Consider the following 19,898-nt stretch of genomic DNA (forward strand, 5'->3'; position numbering starts at 1 on the left):
TGAGGCCAGAGGATATTAATTCTTGTCTATTGCCTGGTTAGTAGTTAAAATACAAGATTGTATGGCCCCGATTTCTTGGAGTTGGCAATTTTATTCCCCCACAGTCTTGCTAGCTCTTATTTCTACCTTTCTCTCCTGATACATACTTAGGATACTTGGAGGCGTGATGTTCTCCTATCATTATTCCTTCCACAACTTTTATAGTAGTGGACCCGTCGACTTAGTTTCCTGCCTAATACCTTCTGCTTCTCCTGCTAATTCTTGTATTACTGGTAATCCAGTATATTGTAAAGAGTTGAGGGTTCTTTTTTAGTCTAAATATATATCTATCCTAATATATAAACCTAATGTGGTTTTTACGGATGTTCCGTTATAACTATTGAACCATGCATCCGATTGACTTGAAACTTGGTATCCATGTAGAAAATACATGTACTTAATAGATAGGTTAATATTTATATGAGTGTTGGACTCCCTACACCAGTTGCGGATGCCTTAATGATGAGAATCTTTGTGGGGGTGAGAAATAATAATGTTAATTTTAAATGTCCGGTGCAGCGGTCGGGTACAGCTATTAATATTATAAATCTAAAAGCTGTATTAGCACCGTATTAATTTCGGTGTAACTGGATGTTACAACAGTGCTACACTCTTGACAGCTTTTTACTACTAGTGACCCAGTTGCTAGACAGTTGCTTATCTGGGACGGAAGGTTGGTATTACCTTTGAAAGCTTCCGTGCATTTCTTCTCAAATCGTCGAGATGATGACGTATTGCAGTCACGATTAGGCTTGTCGTTACATGTTTGGATTTCTGCAAAATTTGTTAGAAACTTTGTTTTATTGAAATCATAAACTGCACAGTATGGTGTACAAATAGAATATTTGTTATAAAAACACATTTTCATGTTGAATGTCTTAAAACGATCTTACCTTTATTTGAAAAGTTCTTCATTGAAGTCGAAACCGATGCAGTTTGCATTGTTGCAGATGAAATCGAGATGAGTTTTGGGCCTTTAAATTAAGTTTTTATGCAATTGTACGGTCTACATTAAAATTTTACATAAAATCATGCTCAATAGATATAATTGTAGAAACAAAAACATTGTATGTCACAATAGGTATGCTGGTTCAGATTTGATAATTATGTCCATGGTTGGAAGATTAAGAACAATTTACTATTGTGTACTCTTTTCCATTACCTATTCGCTAGTAGCCGGGCTATCCTATCTACGCCCGGACGGGTAGGTGAGCTCACGGGCTCAACCTTAGAGAATTTGCCAATAGCCAGCCATAGCAAGAGCAGTGCTTTACAGAATCTACAACCGGATCGGAATCGCGACCCACAGAAGATCCGTCAACACACTCAGTGGACTGTGTCTTTGGATTAGTTCGCTCGTCGAACTCTTCATCGTAATCGACGATGAGCTTTTGACGCACGTGGTATTCAACAGAGCTCATAGGAATAGCAGCGGTGAACCCACTTTCTGACTTTAGAACTGGCTGACGTGACTGCTTCAGGACAAAAATAGGCAAAAACAGGCAAGAATAGGCGTCTTTACTACCACTATTTATGTATTTTATGTATAAATTATGCAAGTTTAATTTTATTACAATTTTTTTTCATCGTGGACTTCTTCCGTGAGTCAGGTACACAATTCCTCAGAAAAATGTTGTGCGTGCTTACGGGACTTGAGCTTTAGCATAGTAGTGTTACACGATGCGAAAATACAAGACGTCTTAATTTTGTTTGTCTAATCTTTAAAACTATTGTAACAATCCAGATATTCGGATAATAAGGTGCACTGTTACAAAAATATTATTGTTATATTTTTTGTGTTTGCTATTAATGTAAAAATTATAGTATAATAGAAAATAAACATAAGTAGTGGACATATTATTATGTACCTGCATAAGTGAGGACAGAAAGAGGATGTGAGGTTTGTGCAGATGCGTTCATTTTTTCGACTTTAAAATTGGATGTGGTCGTGGCTACAGAAGAAAACAGTTACTGTTATTAATCCAAAATCGAAAAATTCTAAAAATATGCTTTGAGTCTGATTCATTGGGCCTTTTTTTCCTTCCTAATCTGAGATCCTTGAGAGGCTATTTCAGCGTAACCTTAACTAGTAGGTGAGCTCACGGGGCTCAAACGTTGCTAACACGAACCCTAGCAAGAGCCGTGCTTCGCAGAATCTACCACCGGATTGGAAACGCGACCCACTGAGAAGATCCGGCGAGAAACTCAGTGGGCTGTCTCTAAGGGTTTTCTTTTCATTGGGCCAATGAAAACTAAATAATCTAAAGAACTGTTCGAAGTCACGTAACTCAGGGAAAAAAAAACAAAACAACATTACCAACTAACTAATCAAGTTAATTACGCTACGATTTGGTAAAGTCTACCTCCGAAAATTCACAATTACAAAGAAATAGCTACAGATATTTCTGTAAAGGAAAAATACTAACAAACAACAGCTAGAGGCGTTTCGGTAATTTCCTTTGTGGTCGTTACGCCTCTTGTTATTTTAATTGCGGTCGGGAATTTTAACTGAGTTTCTGAATAAAATAAAATTTTCATCGTCTTTATAAACCGCGATAAACTTTTCGGGAAGACGATAAAATCTCAATTTTGATTAGATTTTCAATTATTAAAAATTTTTAATAAAAATATTCTTATTTTTATTTGCAGTATTTCGTGTCTATGTGAAGACAGACACGGAAGAAGGCCGAAATAATAAAATTAATAAATATTAAATTAATAAAATCAGAGTTTCTTAAATTAGTTGTTATGGTCAAGAAAGCTCCAGTAAATTCAACTGTTAGAGTGTTAACTAATATAAAACCCTGAGATAAATTATTATTATGACATGGACATGGACATGCATTGGCCACATTTGTAGAAAAGGCAGGCGCAAGTCAAATAATTGAAAAGCTATGCAATAGCTTCAAAAATAATAATCAAATTATAAATAACAATTATTTTTGTTGTAACAAAAATTGCATTTCACATTTGGCTACATGTTGTTGTCTAAAGTTATTCGGATTCAAAACTACCTACATTGGAGAGGCTTAACATACTCAGTCGAGTTTAGCTTTGTATAACTTTAGCCAAGCTTACAGTGCATGTATGCTTAATAAATGTGCCTAATCTTTCTAGTATACTCTTGATTTACATTTTAAGTGAATAATTTATGCTCCTTAAAGGAAAGCCGGTAGTAAAAAGAACATATTTAAACAGTTTAGTGATAGCTGTAGTATAATGTTAAAACGTTTAATTAATACCATTACAAATATAACATTATTTTTTACCTGCATTGACATTATTCTTTAGTTCTTCATGGGATGTCATTACGCAAGCAGTTTGTAAAACAATCGCTTTTGCGTCAACAGAGTATTCTGCAAATTAAGATGATAGGAGGAATGTATATTTATCATCACTTAATGCTTTAGAGACATTATCAAAATTTTTGTGCAATGTGACATGTTCTAAAATAATAAAACTTACAAAAAATTACGTGAGGTTGGAAAATTAAAGAAAAAAAAAAACTTTTATAATAACATTAAAATACCCTGACAGACCATTTTTTATTGCTTAGATGGTTGGACGAGCTCACAGCTCACCTGGTGTTAAGTGGTTACTGGAGCCCATGGACATCTAAAACGTAAATGCGCCACCCACCTTGAGATATAAGTTCTAAGGTCTCAGTATAGTCACAACGACTGCTCCACCCTTCAAACCGAAACGCATTACTGCTTCACGGCAGAAATAGGCAGGGTTGTAATACTTACCAGTACGGACCCACAAGAGGTCCGTACCGGTCCACCAGTAAACCTGTCAATGACTATAACGCAACTTTCAATCAATCCAATGCCAGGTGTCCATCGTTAGCACTCGCGAACAACACGTAACATAACTACATTCTTACTGGTGGTAGGACCTCTTGTAAGTGCGCACGGGTAGGTACCACCGCCCCGCCTATTTCTGCCGTGAAGCAGTAATACGTTTCGGTTTGAAGGGGGTGGCAGCCGTTGTAACTATACCAAGACCTTAGAACTCGCATCTCAAGGTCGGTGGCGGCATTTACGTCATAGATGTCTATGGGCTTCAGTAATCACTTAACGCCAAGTGGGCTTGAGCTCGTCCACCTAACTAAGCAATAAAAAAAAAGATGTGTGGTGTCGTGGGACACCAGATAGAAACGAAGTTCCTTATTATAAAAAAATATTATTTTAAGTTCTCTTCGAGGTGTAAAGAAAATAATGATTCGGGTATACATTTTTTATTATGATTTTTTTATTGATAAAAAGAAAACTACAAAGATATCAACCTTATTTTATTCACAATGCTTTATAAAAAATATATAATAAAAATATGTTATTTTTTGTACGTTATTACAAAGTTAAGTCGTACACTCCGTACATTTCTAATTTGTACGTTATTACAAAGTTAAGTCGTACACTGTGTGCATTATTAATAAAAAGCTTACGTTACGGACGTTTTTTCCCGGTTAGGGTACCCCTCCGCATCGTCCCATAAGGAACTTCGTTCCAAAACTTACGAGGAACAATTGTAAAAGAATTTCAACTTACCGGTGTTGGTCCCGAAAGCTCTGTCGAGTGGAGTGCCGCTTGTTGTAGTCCCCATACTGGATTGCGTCGGTGAATTGGGACTGAATCTAAGGTCCGTTTCTGAAATAAAACTTTTAAAATCTGTACGGATTTAATGCGACGATGTAAAATCTTTGCGACATCTATACTAATATATACCAATATATAAATCTACAGTGATTTTTACCGATGTTCCGTTATAAGTACTGAACTATGGGAAGCGGGCAAATATGGCTAGTAATATCTATATTCGCAGCTAACGTTACCAAGCTTCCCCCGCCTATTTCTGCCGTGAAGTGGTAATGTGTTTCGGTTTGAAGGGTGGGGCAGCCGTTGTAACTATACTGAGACCTTAGAACTTCTCAAAGTGGGTGGCGGCATTTACGTTGTAGATGTCTATGGGCTCCAGTAACCACTCAACACCAGGTGGGCTGTGAGCTCTTCCATACATCTAAACAACAAATAAATAAAAACTATAGTTTAATAAACTATAGTTTAACAGCGGATGATCTACCCTATAAAGCTCAGTTTAAGTTGAAAAGTTCAGGACGTAGTAGGTACCTGTGTTTTCGCAAATAATGTAATTGTGGAAGTTCTCTTCTTTGGATGTCGTCGTTTCTAAACAATCAGAACTCATTGTGTTATCCTTGTGTTTTATACCTAAACACAAACGGAGGAAATTAATTTAAATTCAGTGGAGGTTGATTTTCCATTTTTTAGCATAAGAGACTCGTTTCACTAGTACCCTGATATAAATTAAATTATTATTCATTTTCCAAGATAACTTGTTTTAGATAGTTAGCCCTCATTGTAATGCGAAGGCGAATTTCCCCACATTCTCTTATGGTTCAGTAAATAACAACCATTTTCATGACACTTTATTTTATCCCATCTTATCTTGTTTCATTAGTTTTGATATCAGTTGACTCAAACTGTTCAACTTCATCGCTTTTATTTTCATATAGCACACACATTTTCATTTTTCTAATTACAGAATATGATAAGAAACAAAGACTTGGCTTAATGGACTCGTTAACCAGGTCATAAAATCTAGAAAAAATAAAAGAAAATTGTGGCCTTTGTAGGCAGACGAGCATACGACCCACCTGATGTTGAGTTGTTACCGTCGCCCATGGACTTCAGCAATGCCAGGGGCAGAGCCAAGCAGCTGCCTACCGAAAATATAAGGCTGTTGACTTCTTGTCTTACTATTATTGTAATAGTGAAATTATCGTCAACGTTGCATTTTACAATATTTTTTTTTATTGCCTAGGTATGTGGACGAGCTCACAGCCCACCTGGTGTTAAGTGGTTACTGGAACCCATAGACATATACAACGTAAACGCGCCATACACCTTGAGATATAAGTTCTAAGGTCTCAGTATAGTTACAACGGCTGCCCCACCCTTCAAACCGTAACGCATTACTGCTTCACGGCAGAAATAGGCAAGGCGGTGGTACCTACCCGTGCGGACTCACAAGAGGTCCTACCACCAGTAAAAATACTTATAATACTTATTTGTGCAAACATATACTCACTTTGATCACTGCGGACCACGTCGTATATAGCATCAACCTGAGAAATTTGTTGTTTGATTCTAGTATCAGGAGCGCTTGGATAATGTAAATTGTGACGCTGTTTGATGCGCTCTAAATGCAGAGAATTTACTGCAAAAAATAAAAAAAATATTTTGCGTGTTTTGAATATCATAAGTCACAATGAATTCGGCCTGGAACGCCCTAGATATTGGTCGGTGCAGGCGATTCTGCGTCAACCACAGCGCAACAAAAGAAAAGATCGGGAGGAACCCGATCACTCACTCGATCGATCACTCACTGAACCCGGAGTGTAAGGGTATTAATTTCATAAAGAAATGTTTTGTCAAAAATGGATTAAATCACTTGCTTGTTCGTACTAAAAGGTTTTTAGGCGGAGACAAGTAATGAAATATGTTTGCGCGTAATTTGTGCTTTTCTTTATTCCCCTATTCGCTGGTAGCCTAAGAGGCTATTGCAGCTACGCTCAGACGGGTAGGTGAGCTCACGGGCTCAACCTGAGAGAATTTGCTAACACTAGCCCTGGTGCTAGTGTTTACTTGCAGAATGGCAAGTGCTTTGCAGAATCAACCACCGGATCGGAATCACGACCCATTGAGAAGATCCGACGAGAAACAGTGGGATATGTCTATGGGTTAGTTCACTCGTCGAATTCTTCGTCATTAGGTCATAAGGACCATGACCGTTGTTTGAGAGTCCTAAAAGCACCGAGAGTGAATCCGGGGGATCCGACAAGACATGTTACGGGCGGCCGTGGCTTTGCGTGACCCGTCACGGTCGGATAACAATTTGTACATTGCTTGTTCACCGGTATGGATATTTCTAGAAATTTTCACACCACTTTATAGAGAGCTTCGTTTTATAAACTAAATTTAACATTACACACAATTACATTATACTTACTCGATGCACCGAGGAATGGAAACATAGAAGGTCCCAAGTTAATTCTTGATCTATTATCACGTGCCACGCTCTTCAGATCTATACAGAACAAAACAATATTTTAGCTTGTCCTGAATTCTAATTATTATTAATCTAATCTGACTGACTCGGTGGGGCGCTCCTGTTTGCTAGGGTCGCGGGTTCGACTTCCACATCGGGCAAACTTTCGTGTGATGAACAGGTTTGTTTGCTCTTTGTCTGGTTTCGCATTTTGGTTTGAAGGGCGGGCCAGCCGTTGTAACTATACTGAGACCTTAGAACTTATATCTCAAAGTGGGTGGCGCATTTACGTTGTAGATGTCTATGTGCTCCAGTAACCACTTAACACCAGGTGGGCTGTGAGCTCGTCCAGCCATCAAAGCAATAAAAAAAGAGCGCAATTAAAAAACTTAAATCAATAAAATGGATTTGTTGTTAAGACCAGTTTTAAATTGATTGAAATGAATAGAGGAATGTACGGTGAATAATTAGAGAATCTCCTTGTATGATAAATATGGCGTCAAAAGTATCGTTCAAGAAAAGAAAAAAAAATTAAACTAATTTACTACCGCTCCAATCGCAAAATTAGGTGACTCGCCTAGTGAAGTGAAACGAAACGAAATAAATCACCCTCTGAAGTTGCCGTGAACATTTTCAATAAAGACTTCCTTTGATATGGTAAACAAAATTCAATTTGTGCATTCGATTTATTTATCTCTATTCGTAGAGAGTTTGAGGTTTTTATGTTTGAGCGTGCTCAGAGCGGAAACTTTCAGTCCAACTCCGAAAATTTCGGGTGCCATAGGAACTCGTTGTTTGGAAGAACAAGGGGTGAAAGGCTTAAGCAACATTTTTGCGACTTTACAGGAGAGTCATTTAAGATTGAAAATTTAGAAAAAATATCATAACAAAAAAAAACTTCTTTAGCTATGTCAATGGAGTAAATTTAATTGAAGTCCAATTAAAAACATTCAACCGTTGATGCTAATACTTAATAAAACGTATCTTTAATTACAAATTTCAAAATTTAAATGTTTACTGGTGGCAGGACCTCTTGTGAGTCCGCGCGGGTAGGTACCACCACCCTGCCTATTTCTGCCGTGAAGCAGTAATACGTTTCGGTTTGAAGGGTGGGCACAGCCGTTGTAACTATACTTGAGACCTTAGAGTTTATATCTCAAGGTGGGTACCGCATTTACGTTGTAGATTTCTATGGGTTCCAGTAACCACTTAACACCAGGTGGGCTGTGAGCTCGTCCACCCATATAAGCAATAAAAAAAATTGCCTTTCCTCCCTCGATAGAATATGTGCAGAAAAAAATAACAGAACCGATATTCTGGGACAGTGATAAAATGTGTATGAATCTGTGAAATTATTACAGAGATCAATTTAATTTTATACCACTGCTGGAATATTTGACTGTGAATATCCCTAAACATTTATATAATATTGACGGAAGCAAACGTTGCTATGGAGATAGAAACAAGCTGGTTTTTGTACATTTCAGTATTGAGTTATAGTAATTACTTTCGTATGTAGATCCAATGTGTTCGGTCGATTTATCGCCACATTTCACAACAGCGCTGATCGCCTCAGAAACTTTCTTTACAAACGCTTCGATACCTGAAAGATACATTTATATGTTTGTAAGTGTTGCCATATTAAATTTGATAAATTGAAATCGGAAAGTACTTTTTTAATCATTACTTTTCCCAAAGTGTACCTTTAATAGTAGAAATAAATGTGCTCTAAAAAGCCAGTATGGACCAGTAGAAACAATATTTCGCTAGGTCGTGATGTCCTTCTTCAAACGAAGCTTGCAGGGAGTACTTAACGATAGCAGTGGCTTGGCTCCTGGCTTGGCTACTCCTGTTATTGCTGACGTCCACGAGCAACGGTAACCACTCACCTCCAGGTGGACCGTACGCTCGTCTGCCTATAGCAATAAAAAAACTCAGGCTTTAGACGTAGCTTGCTTTAATCTTAAGAAGAATTAAACAACTTATTCTAAAAAAGGCCGTGTGCGATATGTTTTATAAATTTATTCACAATCATATTGTAATCTAACATATTTGTAATTTTCTTTGAGTTTCCTCAATAACCAGTTGCCTATTACTGAAAAAAAAAAAACGTGTGGCACTCGGGGATTGCCGCGGTAAAGCTATTGCATAGCATTTTTTATCAACATATGCAATTATAATTAGACAATAATAATTTAATAATCAAATAAGACCACTCTATATTTATAAACATTAATAAAAGCAAAACATTAACTGCCCCCTTCACACTCATAAGCTAGACCGCGCGAGAGAGATGAGCAGACTTTTCATGACGCGCATGCAGTGCGACGTCACGCCGCGCGCTTATTCACAAACATTTGACTCCATACAGAGGAGGGCCGTTCGGATTGTCGATAATCCCATTCTCACGGATCGTTTGGAGCCTCTGGGTCTGCGGAGGGACTTCGGTTCCCTCTGCATTTTGTACCGTATGTTCCATGGGGAGTGCTCTGAGGAATTGTTCGAGATGATACCGGCATCTCGTTTTTACCATCGCACCGCCCGCCACCGGAGTAGAGTTCATCCATACTACCTGGAGCCTCTGCGGTCATCCACAGTGCGTTTCCAGAGGTCTTTTTTGCCACGTACCATCCGGCTATGGAATGAGCTCCCCTCCACGGTGTTTCCCGAGCGCTATGACATGTCCTTTTTCAAACGAGGCTTGTGGAGAGTATTAAACGGTAGGCAGCGGCTTGGCTCTGCCCCTGGCATTGCTGAAGTCCATGGGCGACGGTAACCACTCACCATCAGGTGGGCCGTATGCTCGTCTGCCTACAAGGGAACACTACACAAGCGCAACGTGTGAATGTATTGAGCGCAAGCTACATGGTAGGTGGAGTGGGGGTGTTAGGTTTTATTGTCGTTACGGAATTCCTTGATTCGGTCGCCGTGCTCAAAGCCCGCGATAAAAGCTATACAATAGCTTAAAAATCTATGTTTCGGTTCTATATTATATTAATTGGTTAATATGCCACTATTATTACTGTAAGGACGAGTAGCTTAGAAGTGTAAGGAATTACGTTACAGAGCTGAACAGACATCTGTCATGAATTTATCGATTAAGATGAATTACCGATTTCTTTGCATTGTATTGTTGTCTGCACATCGGCGTTTTCCCAAACGATTGAACGCTGCAAGTATTGAGCCAGTCGAGCTGATAACAAAATCTTTAATTAAAAAATCTCACTAAAAATAAAACTTGTAAGTGGCACACACAATAAATACGGATTGACGGAGTGGCTATTTTTTTGTAAAATACGGAAATTGTTCACGAATGACATCCAAGATGAAGAAGTAACATTGTGTAACATAATTAAATATTAAGCCCAGTTATTTCTACCGTGAAGCAGTAATGCGTTTCGGTTCAAAAATGGGACAGCGGCTATGTTATTCAATTGACACTTCATGTCACAAGGTGTATGTATTACATTCACGTTGTGAAGTATCGAGGATCCGGTAGCCACTTAACACTAGAGGCCGTAAGCTCTATCGGTCTACCTGATATTTTTTTATTTTTTATTTTTATTGCTTATGTGTGTGGACGAGCTTACAGTAAATGCGCCACACACCTTGAGATATAAGTTCTAAGGTCTCAGTATAGTCACAACGGCTGCCCCACCCTTCAAACCAAAACGCATTACTGCTTCACGGCAGAAATAGGCGGGGCGGTGGTACCTACCCGTGCGGACTCACAAGAAGTCCTACCACCAGTAATTACGCAAATTATAATTTTGCGGGTTTGATTTTTATTACACGATGTTATTCCTTTACCGTAGAAGTCTATCGTGAACATTTAACATGATAAATAATAATGAATCCAAAGTGCGTCATGAATACTCAAGATCAGCTATTTGTTATCATACATGAAGTATAGGTCTCATTGGTTTGGTATAATTACTGTAGGTATATTTGGCATATCTAATACTAGAAAATGTTTTTTTCCTTTATATAATCTAGAAGTACACCATCATTTGTGGTGACGTGTTTTTTTCCAAAGACAGTCAACGCGTAGATTCACTTAATGCATTTCGATTCTCACGGATATCCCTTTTGACCTAATAAATTTCGTACTTAGCTTCTGCAAGTCAAATTTGCTTTTTTTATTGCTTAGATGGTTGGACGAGCTCACAGCCCACCTGGTGTTAAGTGGTTACTCGAGCCCATAGACATCTACAACGTCAGTGGGCCACCCACCTCGAGATATAATTTCTAAGGTCTCAGTATAGTTACAACGGCTACCCTACCCTTCGAACCGAAACGCATTACTGCTTCACGGCGGAAATAGGCGGGGTGGTAGTACCTACCCGTGCGGACTCACTCCCAAGAGGTCCTACCACCAGTAATTACGCAAATTATAATTTCCAAAAATGTAATTAAACTAAATCGTTCTTTCTTCCTTTTTTGATTTCCATTTTTTTGGCTAAAGCGTGATACATTGTTTTTACTATTAAAATTGGGAGATTTTCAAACCATACAAGCCTACGTAAGAAAATTCTTGCCAAGTGGTAGCGGTGAATTAATTGGCGCTATACTGGTTTGAATACCTCATCATTTTCTAAGAGTGTCTGCACATATTTTCAATGTATTGCCTACCTCGGTTAGATTTTGTTGGCGATTTGGACCACAATGCCCATCTCTCAGCCGTCTTTTTCCAGACGTGATTCCATCTTTTTCTACAAAAGCGTATTGAAATTTGCTTTCTTATGGAGTCGAAACGGCTAGAAACTGTAATAAAGTGTTTTATTTCGATTTAGCCTAAGTTCAAATAAGTTAGTTAGTTAATAATTAAAAGGTCAGCTGAGAATCGGAAGTCGAAGAGCAGCGAATATCCGGAGAAGAAGACAAAAGCAGACCACCCCGTGTTTCGTTGTTTTAGAACAGGTGCTCTTCTGCGTCAAGACACTTCTACCATCCAAGCTTAACCAATCTTAAACATATTCAGCAACATTACCACCACCAAACATTTTCATCCCACGATTCCGTCAACCCATTCAATGTTGCAGCTTGCAAGTAGAACACCCCTGCTCTGTTAGGTTCAAGGCCAAACAGAGGGGGGTATCCCAAGACCCACCCCGTGCCCCCATAAGGAGTCACGGCGACCCGACGCTAATTATCTTTTGAAATGTGCTCTAGATAATGTTTCAGGATAATAGGACTCTGCTCCAGTAGCGGGCGATGCGATTGTAAAATGCAGATAACGGGACCATCTCAAACAATTCCGGAGAGCACTCCCCATGGAACTTACGGTATAAAACACACAGAAAACCAGTCTCTCTGAAGACCAATATCTTCGAAACGATCCGTGAGCTTAGTTGGAATATTAAATAGAATCTTTTATTTCTTCTTTAAATTTTGCTGAAATCTATTAGCATAACGTTTATAGGCTGTAGTAATCATTTTACACAGGATGGGCCGTGAGACCGTTTGCTCTTGTATACAAAAAAAAAAAAAAGTTACGTTTGACTGGGCCACTCAGCAACAGTTTGCTGCTGTCACACTTCTTGCATCGTTTCCGATTGTCATTGTCCTGTTTTTTTCCACATCTCTTCCGCCTGATTCGTTGACCGCATTTATAACAGCGATAGGTACGAGAGCTCTCTGCAAAATAAACATCCCCGTAAACTAGCCCAAGCTAAATTATTTTAATCGATATAATACGATCAGTCCATTTTGTGGCAGTAGCCATCATGGATAACAAGATATTTGATAGGTGCCTGAGTCTTGCTATTTTCCTATAAAATCACCGTAAATTTGCCTTCATCGCTTATGTTGAAGACATGATTAGCGTTTACTGTATAAGGAGCGCGAGTTCAATCGTACTGTTTATTTCTGCTGCGATTATTTCATAGAGTTTGTTGCTCTGGCACCATTCACATTTTGATGTTTTGCGTTAACAGCTTAAAATCGGAAAGGCAGTTTGTCACTCCAAGCCAGGAAAACTAAACTTAGTAACGTCCCGAAATGAATGGTGTTATTTTTTTTTTCTAACTCACCTGAATTCGGCATTAAGCTAACTCCACTGAATTCTTTTTCCCATTGATATTGCCAATATTCAGATAGCACTTCAGTACCTAGACAGCCTTTCGTCTTCATCAAAATGAAATTCCTCTCTTTACCATTTGCATCCCAATCATCTAGTGAATGTTCATCTAGAACATCCTCCGCATGTTCTAAAGTATATCGACTTGATAAATCGTCAGCTAAATCTGTTCCGATACTGCTTAGGGTTCTCGTCGATTCGCAACCTATCAAGTGAAAACAATGTATCAAATTTATATGATAGCTCAACTATAGATTCAATGCACAATTTAACATCTGCTATTAAATTAAAGGAGCGAAAAGAAGTAACTACTCCATTACGAACTCAATCTATAGAATTTCCTACTAAGATACCTTCTTTACCGAATGTGGTAGTCTTCTGAAGCAACTCCGAAGGATGCTCAATATACGAATCAGCCGTGACTTGATTTTCTTTGACCAGCATATTTTTTACGTTTTCTTTTGGTATTTTGATTTCATCTGTAATTTAACTTACTGTTAATGATCGTTTATTTACGGTCGTAGAAATAGAAACATTCAAATGCCTTTAAGTTTCTACATACGGGTACTAATGCGGTTGCAACAATAAATTATTATGGTATTTTATGTATTGATTATACGAGAAATCAAACCTTTACCTTCAATGGATAATTTAAATTTTTGTTCTACAGTTACTGGTATAATTCTTTCACTACGTGTTGATTTTGCTTCTAAAGTGGATTGTTTATTAACTGCAATTACAGCTGCAAAGAAGTATAGCGACAGAAAATTAAATAACAGTATAATTTACGTAAATCTTATTTATTTCTCATATAACTTAAATATGCTTTATAGAGTAGAGGACCTTTTAAAAAGTTAGAATGATTTAATCGTGAATATTCAGAAAAATAACAGTGATTTAAATTTTAGTTTCACTAGAATCATTTATAATGCAATTATATTTTTATCTTTATCTCTTGATAGCGGCCCGCTCCGGCTTCCCTCGGGTCTTTAAAACAATTTCAACGATATTTGACGTTGTTTTATTTTTTAAAATGTAAGAACACTTATTGCGGCGTAACTATAATAGTTAGACATATGCTGTCGCGACACTTTTTATAAATAATAATGTGTTCTACAAAGTCGTAAATTATTTTATTCTATCATCAATAGTTATCGCAGGGCATGCGATATAAAGAATATTTTAGGTAATTTTTTTACACCTTGGGTTACATTATTGGAGTTTTAGTAATGATCCCTAATTTTCTTCAAAAAAGATTATAGCCTATTTCAGTCAGGAATAGTGTAGCTTCCAAACAGTGAAAGAATTTTTCAAATCGGTTCAGTAGTTTCGGAGCCTATTCAATACAAACAAACAAACAAATCTTTCCTCTTTATAATATTAGTATAGATTATTATCGATTATGATTATTATCCTATCTTGTTAGATAAAATGCATTCGCTCCATTTAGGTATATACATATAATTACCAGATTCATAATCTCTAGTGGGATATTCCACTTCCGTATTATTGATATTCTTCAAGTCGGCGAAATCATCTTGTGTTCTTACGCCTGTTCGCCTGCTCGAGGAAGTTCTATTATTGTTTGATATATCTTGCTCGTCGGCTCCTAAATAATTTAAGTGAATAAACAAAAGTTGTTAATAAATCCCTAAGTGAATGCTCAAACAATTTTATTTGTGGCGGTATGTAGCCATTATACAACGCAAGATATTTGACAGATGCCTGAATCTCGCTTACGACATTTTCAAGCTAAGCTCGCATATATTATACAAGTTCCGAACAACACTCGAACCGTCGGTCTACCGAGCAAATATCATCCGCTCGGTGGAAGATCTTCTTTTGGTCGTTTAAGCTTCTCAAATTATTTATAAAATGCTGTGTAAGTTTATAATGCAATTGTATTTATTATATTATTTAAAGTTCGAGTCTAGAAATTATGAATTTTGGTTTGAAAAGTACCAGATAAATATGCATATAGGTATTAAAAGATGACTCGCATATACCGAAAAATAAATACAGCGTTAACAAAACATTGACAAAGCCTTATGAGTCAAAACTAGCGAATATGTCTTGGTTGATATGTAGTTATGCTGGTAAAAATAATGTTTCATCTAAATATATTACTGGTGGTAGGACCTCTTGTGAGTCCGCGCGGATGGGTACCACCATCCTGCCTATTTCTGCCGTGAAGCAGTAATGCGTTTCGGTTTGAAGGGTGGGGCAGCCGTTGTAACTATACTAAGATCTTAGAACTTATATCTCAAGGTGGGTGGCAAATTTACGTTGCAGATGTCTATGGGCTCCAGTAACCACTTAACATCAGGTGGGCTGTGAGCTCGTCCACCCATCTAAGCAATAAAAAAAATGCTCGTAGTTCACTCGATGTATTCCGGAGCTCACAATCCTCTACGTGAAGCCCCCCACCCATTTTGATACATGATATTAATGTTCCATTTGATATGTCATTAGAATAGACATTACGGTTGTGTCCAATTTTAATTTAAGTTTACTAAATCGTGACAAAAAATGTCAATGCATTAAAATTAATAATATAAATTAGTAAATTACATAACGTAATTAATGACATAATAGGAATGTACGGTACTAAAAAATAATTCCTTTGCAAATTTGGTTTGATTCGTTGCCAATATGTCATTTCGAAAGCTAACCACATAATATGTTCGTATCTCCAACGTCCACTGTAGTTGGACGATTTACACTTCTGAGACTAGCTTCTAATGAATTCACAGGAGGTCCTATTGATATAAGCCAGTCTGAAAATATTAAAATTAGAATTGAAAGTTAATTCATAAATTCAAAAGTTCTTTACTGCTTTTGTCGGTAGACGAACATATATTCTCCCTGATGATGAGTGGTGAAAGGCGGGGGATAAAATGCGCAAAACAAGCAAATAATCAATTTTCTTCTATTCAGCGGGTTTTAAAGTTATTGGAAGCCCGAAAATCGAATAAATGATTGGAAACTTGAACAAATTAAAGTAGCATCGTGTAACTGGTATAGCATGGCGTGAGCACGCGTGATCATTTGTGCCACCGTGTCTATCTGTTTTGTTACGAAACAGTTTTGCAGTGTACTTTGAAGGGCGGAGACGTAGCCATGCTTAAATCCGAAATTCAAATATATAATGACATGCAGGGGTTTATTGGTTTTGGTAAACACTAAAAAAAAGTGTACAATCTTCTCATCTATTCTCTGTCTCTATATCTATTATAGCTCTTACACATTGTAACTTTATTCCTAGTAGGGTTCGAGAAAATCTCTTTAAATCAGTCCCTTAGTCTGATTGGCCAAATAAGATGCTTGACAATAAATATTCTATGTTTGCTTACCGTCCAACAGATCGTTATCAATCACGTTGTTTGCTCCATAAATCTGTCCCAAAGTAGGTATAGGCCTAGCCGGTACAAAGAGATTCGTTCGTTCGTCTTCTTCGCAAAGATCTGTAGCGACATATTAATTTGTGAGCCTAATTTTTGTTTCTTTCATTTGTTTTTCGCGTTTCGTTTTCCTTTTCAAATTCCTTAGGAGTCTGCGGCATGCTTTCGTCATGGCTGCGATAGGAATTAGCAGTTTATAGGTGATGCAACCTCTCCCGAACTTTCCAATATTGTCTCAGAAGAGATATGGCTTTCTTACTAATTTACTCCTACAACTTTTGTATTGCCATAATTTCCTGTAGGAACCTGTTATGCTTGTACTTTGATTGAAATTGTGGCTGAAGTACTAGGACATATGTTTAATCAAACAAGGCCAGAAAATAGTTGGTATAGCAGCGACGTCACTGTGATCCTCGCTGAAGTTCTTGGGTAAAGGTAATCACTAATGATCCGGCAGAACCTAAGCACATCTGTCTTCTTTTTATTTTTTAATATATTTTACAATGTTGTGTATTGGTCGGTCTGATGCTGGTGTGCGCGTCACTCCGCAGGTGCGGGCGGAAGATCAGCGCCGCAGTACCGATTGTTTCGTTACTGTTAGGCATTGCTGAGCCGGTAACCGTTTCCAAGCCTCGTTATTTTTGTTATCTTTTTTATTTATTGGAACGAAGTGCCTTATCGCGCGTTGTGAAAGGGGGCTAGACGGAAAAAATTCTTACGAAAAGTTGTCACGACACTTTTTAGATCCGTCATTCTGACCAATCAACGTGTAGGCGCTTATCGCGTGACATTGCTCGTATCCGATTGGTCCGCGTAATGAATACAGTTTCTCGAGATAGCGTTTCAACAATAGTAATTTAGTTCATAGTATTGTTTTTTTCTTCTTCATAATGCCGTAATTTATTATTATAACTTAAAAAAAATATTATAATTCCTTCACTAATTAATCGAAAGGAACTTCGTTCCATCCGGGTGTCCCTTGACACCTCTTGACACAATTACATAAAAGCAAGAACATAGGTAGTATATGTTTTTGAGAACTTTTTAACGTAAAATAATAATAATAGGAAACAACATGTTCAAAGGTCAGACTGGAGTTTACAATAAAATCAAGTTTAAACCTACCTGTATTGATCAAAAGTTGAACCCTTTGAATGTTTTTTATTTCAGCGAGTGTTTTCTCTTCGGTTTGCTCAAAACTAGGGATGTCTTCTGTGTTTATTGAATCCCTTTTAGCCGTTGCTTCTTGTAGTCGTCGCGGTATATGACTTGGTTTTGATTTTTCGACTTATGAAAGTATAGTTAAAGGAAATTTAGTTTGAAGTCGTCGTGGCCTTAAATAATAGGTAACCTGGTGCACTCCTATCAAACGATCCTATTACACCGATGTTCAAAATACGTACCAGACATTTTTTGTCGAAACACAGTGAAGTAATAACATCGTTTAGTAAAAATCAAATCCACTAAATGTTAAAATGTACATATTTTTAGCAGTGAAACAATTATGATTTCTGATTTAAAAAGTGGGGCAGTTGGCTTAGGAGAGGGCGATCTAACGAACTCGTGCTTAGTAATAATATTTCGATCTTGAGACGACGGTGGCGGTACTCAAATGAAAAACGAAACATTGGCATGAATGACAAGGTTTTTTTAAGGCTTTAAAATTTAAGATAGAAATTATTTAATATTAACTTTAGGTACACATACGTTTGTCATTTTTGTTCGATTTCTGTGAGCCCATGCGCTTACTGGTCCCAGCAAAATTGTCTCCTAAAAATGAGCGTCCATGTAATACGAAAACATAAATACAATACAAGGTACACCGAAGAGTTCTGAAATCTATATACTGTCGGTGGATAGGCTTTTCTAGACCCAGCCAATTCCCCTCATATACTATTCTATGAATCAAAAGGATTTTTTTTATTGCTTAGATAGGTGGACGAGCTCACAGCCCACCTGGTGTTTACTGGAGCCCATGGACATCTACAACGTAAATGCGCCACCCACCTTGAGATATAAGTTCTAAGATCTCAGTATAGTTACAACGGCTGCCTTCAAACCGAAGCGCATTACTGCTTCACGGCAGAAATAGGCAGGGCGGTGGTACCTACCGGTGCGGACTCATAAGAGGTCCTACCACCAGTAAAAATTTACGGATGACAATTAAATTGATTCAGGCAATAATTCGATAGACTATCGAAAAGCTAACTTACCTGCATCTACTTTTTCTTTTGTTCTTGTTATGTTTTTATCGGAGGCATACGACGCAGGTGGTTTCACGATCTTCGGTAGCTTGCTTGTTGCAAATTGTGGTTGGGGGCTCGATTTATTGACTAAAAAAAAAACCGAAAGTAGCCGAATTGTCCTGAATTTGTTAGTATACAAATATTTGAAGTCGTTGTGGCCAAGAAGATCAGACGTCCGATGCATTCGTGTTGAGCGATGCATTGGTGTTCGAATCCCAGGCGGATACCAATTTTTATAATGAAATGCGTACTTAACAATTGTTCACGATTGACTTTCACGATAAAGGAATAACATCGTGTAATAAAAATCAAACCCGCAAAATTATATTTTTGCGTAAGTACTTGTGGTAGGACCTCTTGTGAGTCTGCACGGGCACCCTGCCTATTTCTGCCGTGAAGCAGTAATGCGTTTCAGTTTGAAGGGTGGGGCAGCCGTCGCAATTGTACTGAGACCTTAGAACTTATATCTCATGGTGGGTGGTGCATTTACGTCGTAGATGTCTATGGGCTCCAGTAACCACTTAACACCAGGAGAGCTGTGAGGTCGTCCACCCATCTAAGCAATAAAAAAAATACTCTAAAACCCTTCTTTGGGCTTTTGACACAAACCTATATACACTAATAAATAGAGCCTTAATTGAGCTGGGACACTGGCCAGCACGTGCTATTTAAAGACATTTTATGATATAATCTCCTTTTTCAACCATGTTACTAAAAAAAATCAATACTATACTAAATATTAAAGTCATAAAAACGAAAAAAAGATACTAGCCGCTTTACACTAATATAATACAACCAGATCACACTCCGCTGAGGCTATTTATTAATTGGGCGAAAAATCTCCGGTGAATTTTCACGAGTTTCCTTTCATGTAAACTTTATTCTAGCAATAGTAAAATACCGAGGATGTAGAATGGCCGTGACGATGGAGTTTCTCGAAAAGTCATTGAGGTGATCGTTGTGGATATTTCTATATACATATTTCGAGAATGGCTACGATTCGTCCAAATCTCATTGGGAATCAGTTATTTCATAACAAAGGTGGGTGAACCTGTTCACGATCTA

The 19,898-nt window shown here is 37.7% G+C and overlaps 1 protein-coding gene across 1 annotated transcript in view; it reads right to left on the reverse strand.

Annotated features, from left to right (window-relative positions):
- LOC114240096 (uncharacterized) overlaps positions 1-19,898 on the reverse strand; it is a 39,460-nt gene that overhangs the window by 19,123 nt on the left and 439 nt on the right. Inside the window, exons 2-23 of the mRNA XM_089736667.1 lie at positions 18,801-18,920; positions 18,295-18,357; positions 17,713-17,874; positions 16,540-16,650; positions 15,859-15,963; positions 14,655-14,795; positions 13,824-13,928; positions 13,540-13,665; positions 13,140-13,391; positions 12,604-12,744; positions 11,740-11,871; positions 10,220-10,300; positions 8,615-8,710; positions 7,069-7,146; positions 6,148-6,276; positions 5,169-5,267; positions 4,590-4,688; positions 3,309-3,395; positions 2,466-2,555; positions 1,908-1,991; positions 933-1,013; positions 724-813 (exon numbers count right to left, since the gene is read on the reverse strand). Of these exons, the coding sequence (XP_089592793.1) occupies positions 724-813; positions 933-1,013; positions 1,908-1,991; positions 2,466-2,555; positions 3,309-3,395; positions 4,590-4,688; positions 5,169-5,267; positions 6,148-6,276; positions 7,069-7,146; positions 8,615-8,710; positions 10,220-10,300; positions 11,740-11,871; positions 12,604-12,744; positions 13,140-13,391; positions 13,540-13,665; positions 13,824-13,928; positions 14,655-14,795; positions 15,859-15,963; positions 16,540-16,650; positions 17,713-17,874; positions 18,295-18,357; positions 18,801-18,920 (2,472 nt within the window). The remainder of the gene's footprint in view (positions 1-723; positions 814-932; positions 1,014-1,907; positions 1,992-2,465; positions 2,556-3,308; positions 3,396-4,589; positions 4,689-5,168; positions 5,268-6,147; positions 6,277-7,068; positions 7,147-8,614; positions 8,711-10,219; positions 10,301-11,739; positions 11,872-12,603; positions 12,745-13,139; positions 13,392-13,539; positions 13,666-13,823; positions 13,929-14,654; positions 14,796-15,858; positions 15,964-16,539; positions 16,651-17,712; positions 17,875-18,294; positions 18,358-18,800; positions 18,921-19,898) is intronic.

Source organism: Bombyx mandarina, chromosome 22 (assembly GCF_030267445.1).
Source record: "Bombyx mandarina strain Sakado chromosome 22, ASM3026744v2".
NCBI lineage: Eukaryota > Metazoa > Arthropoda > Insecta > Lepidoptera > Bombycidae > Bombyx > Bombyx mandarina.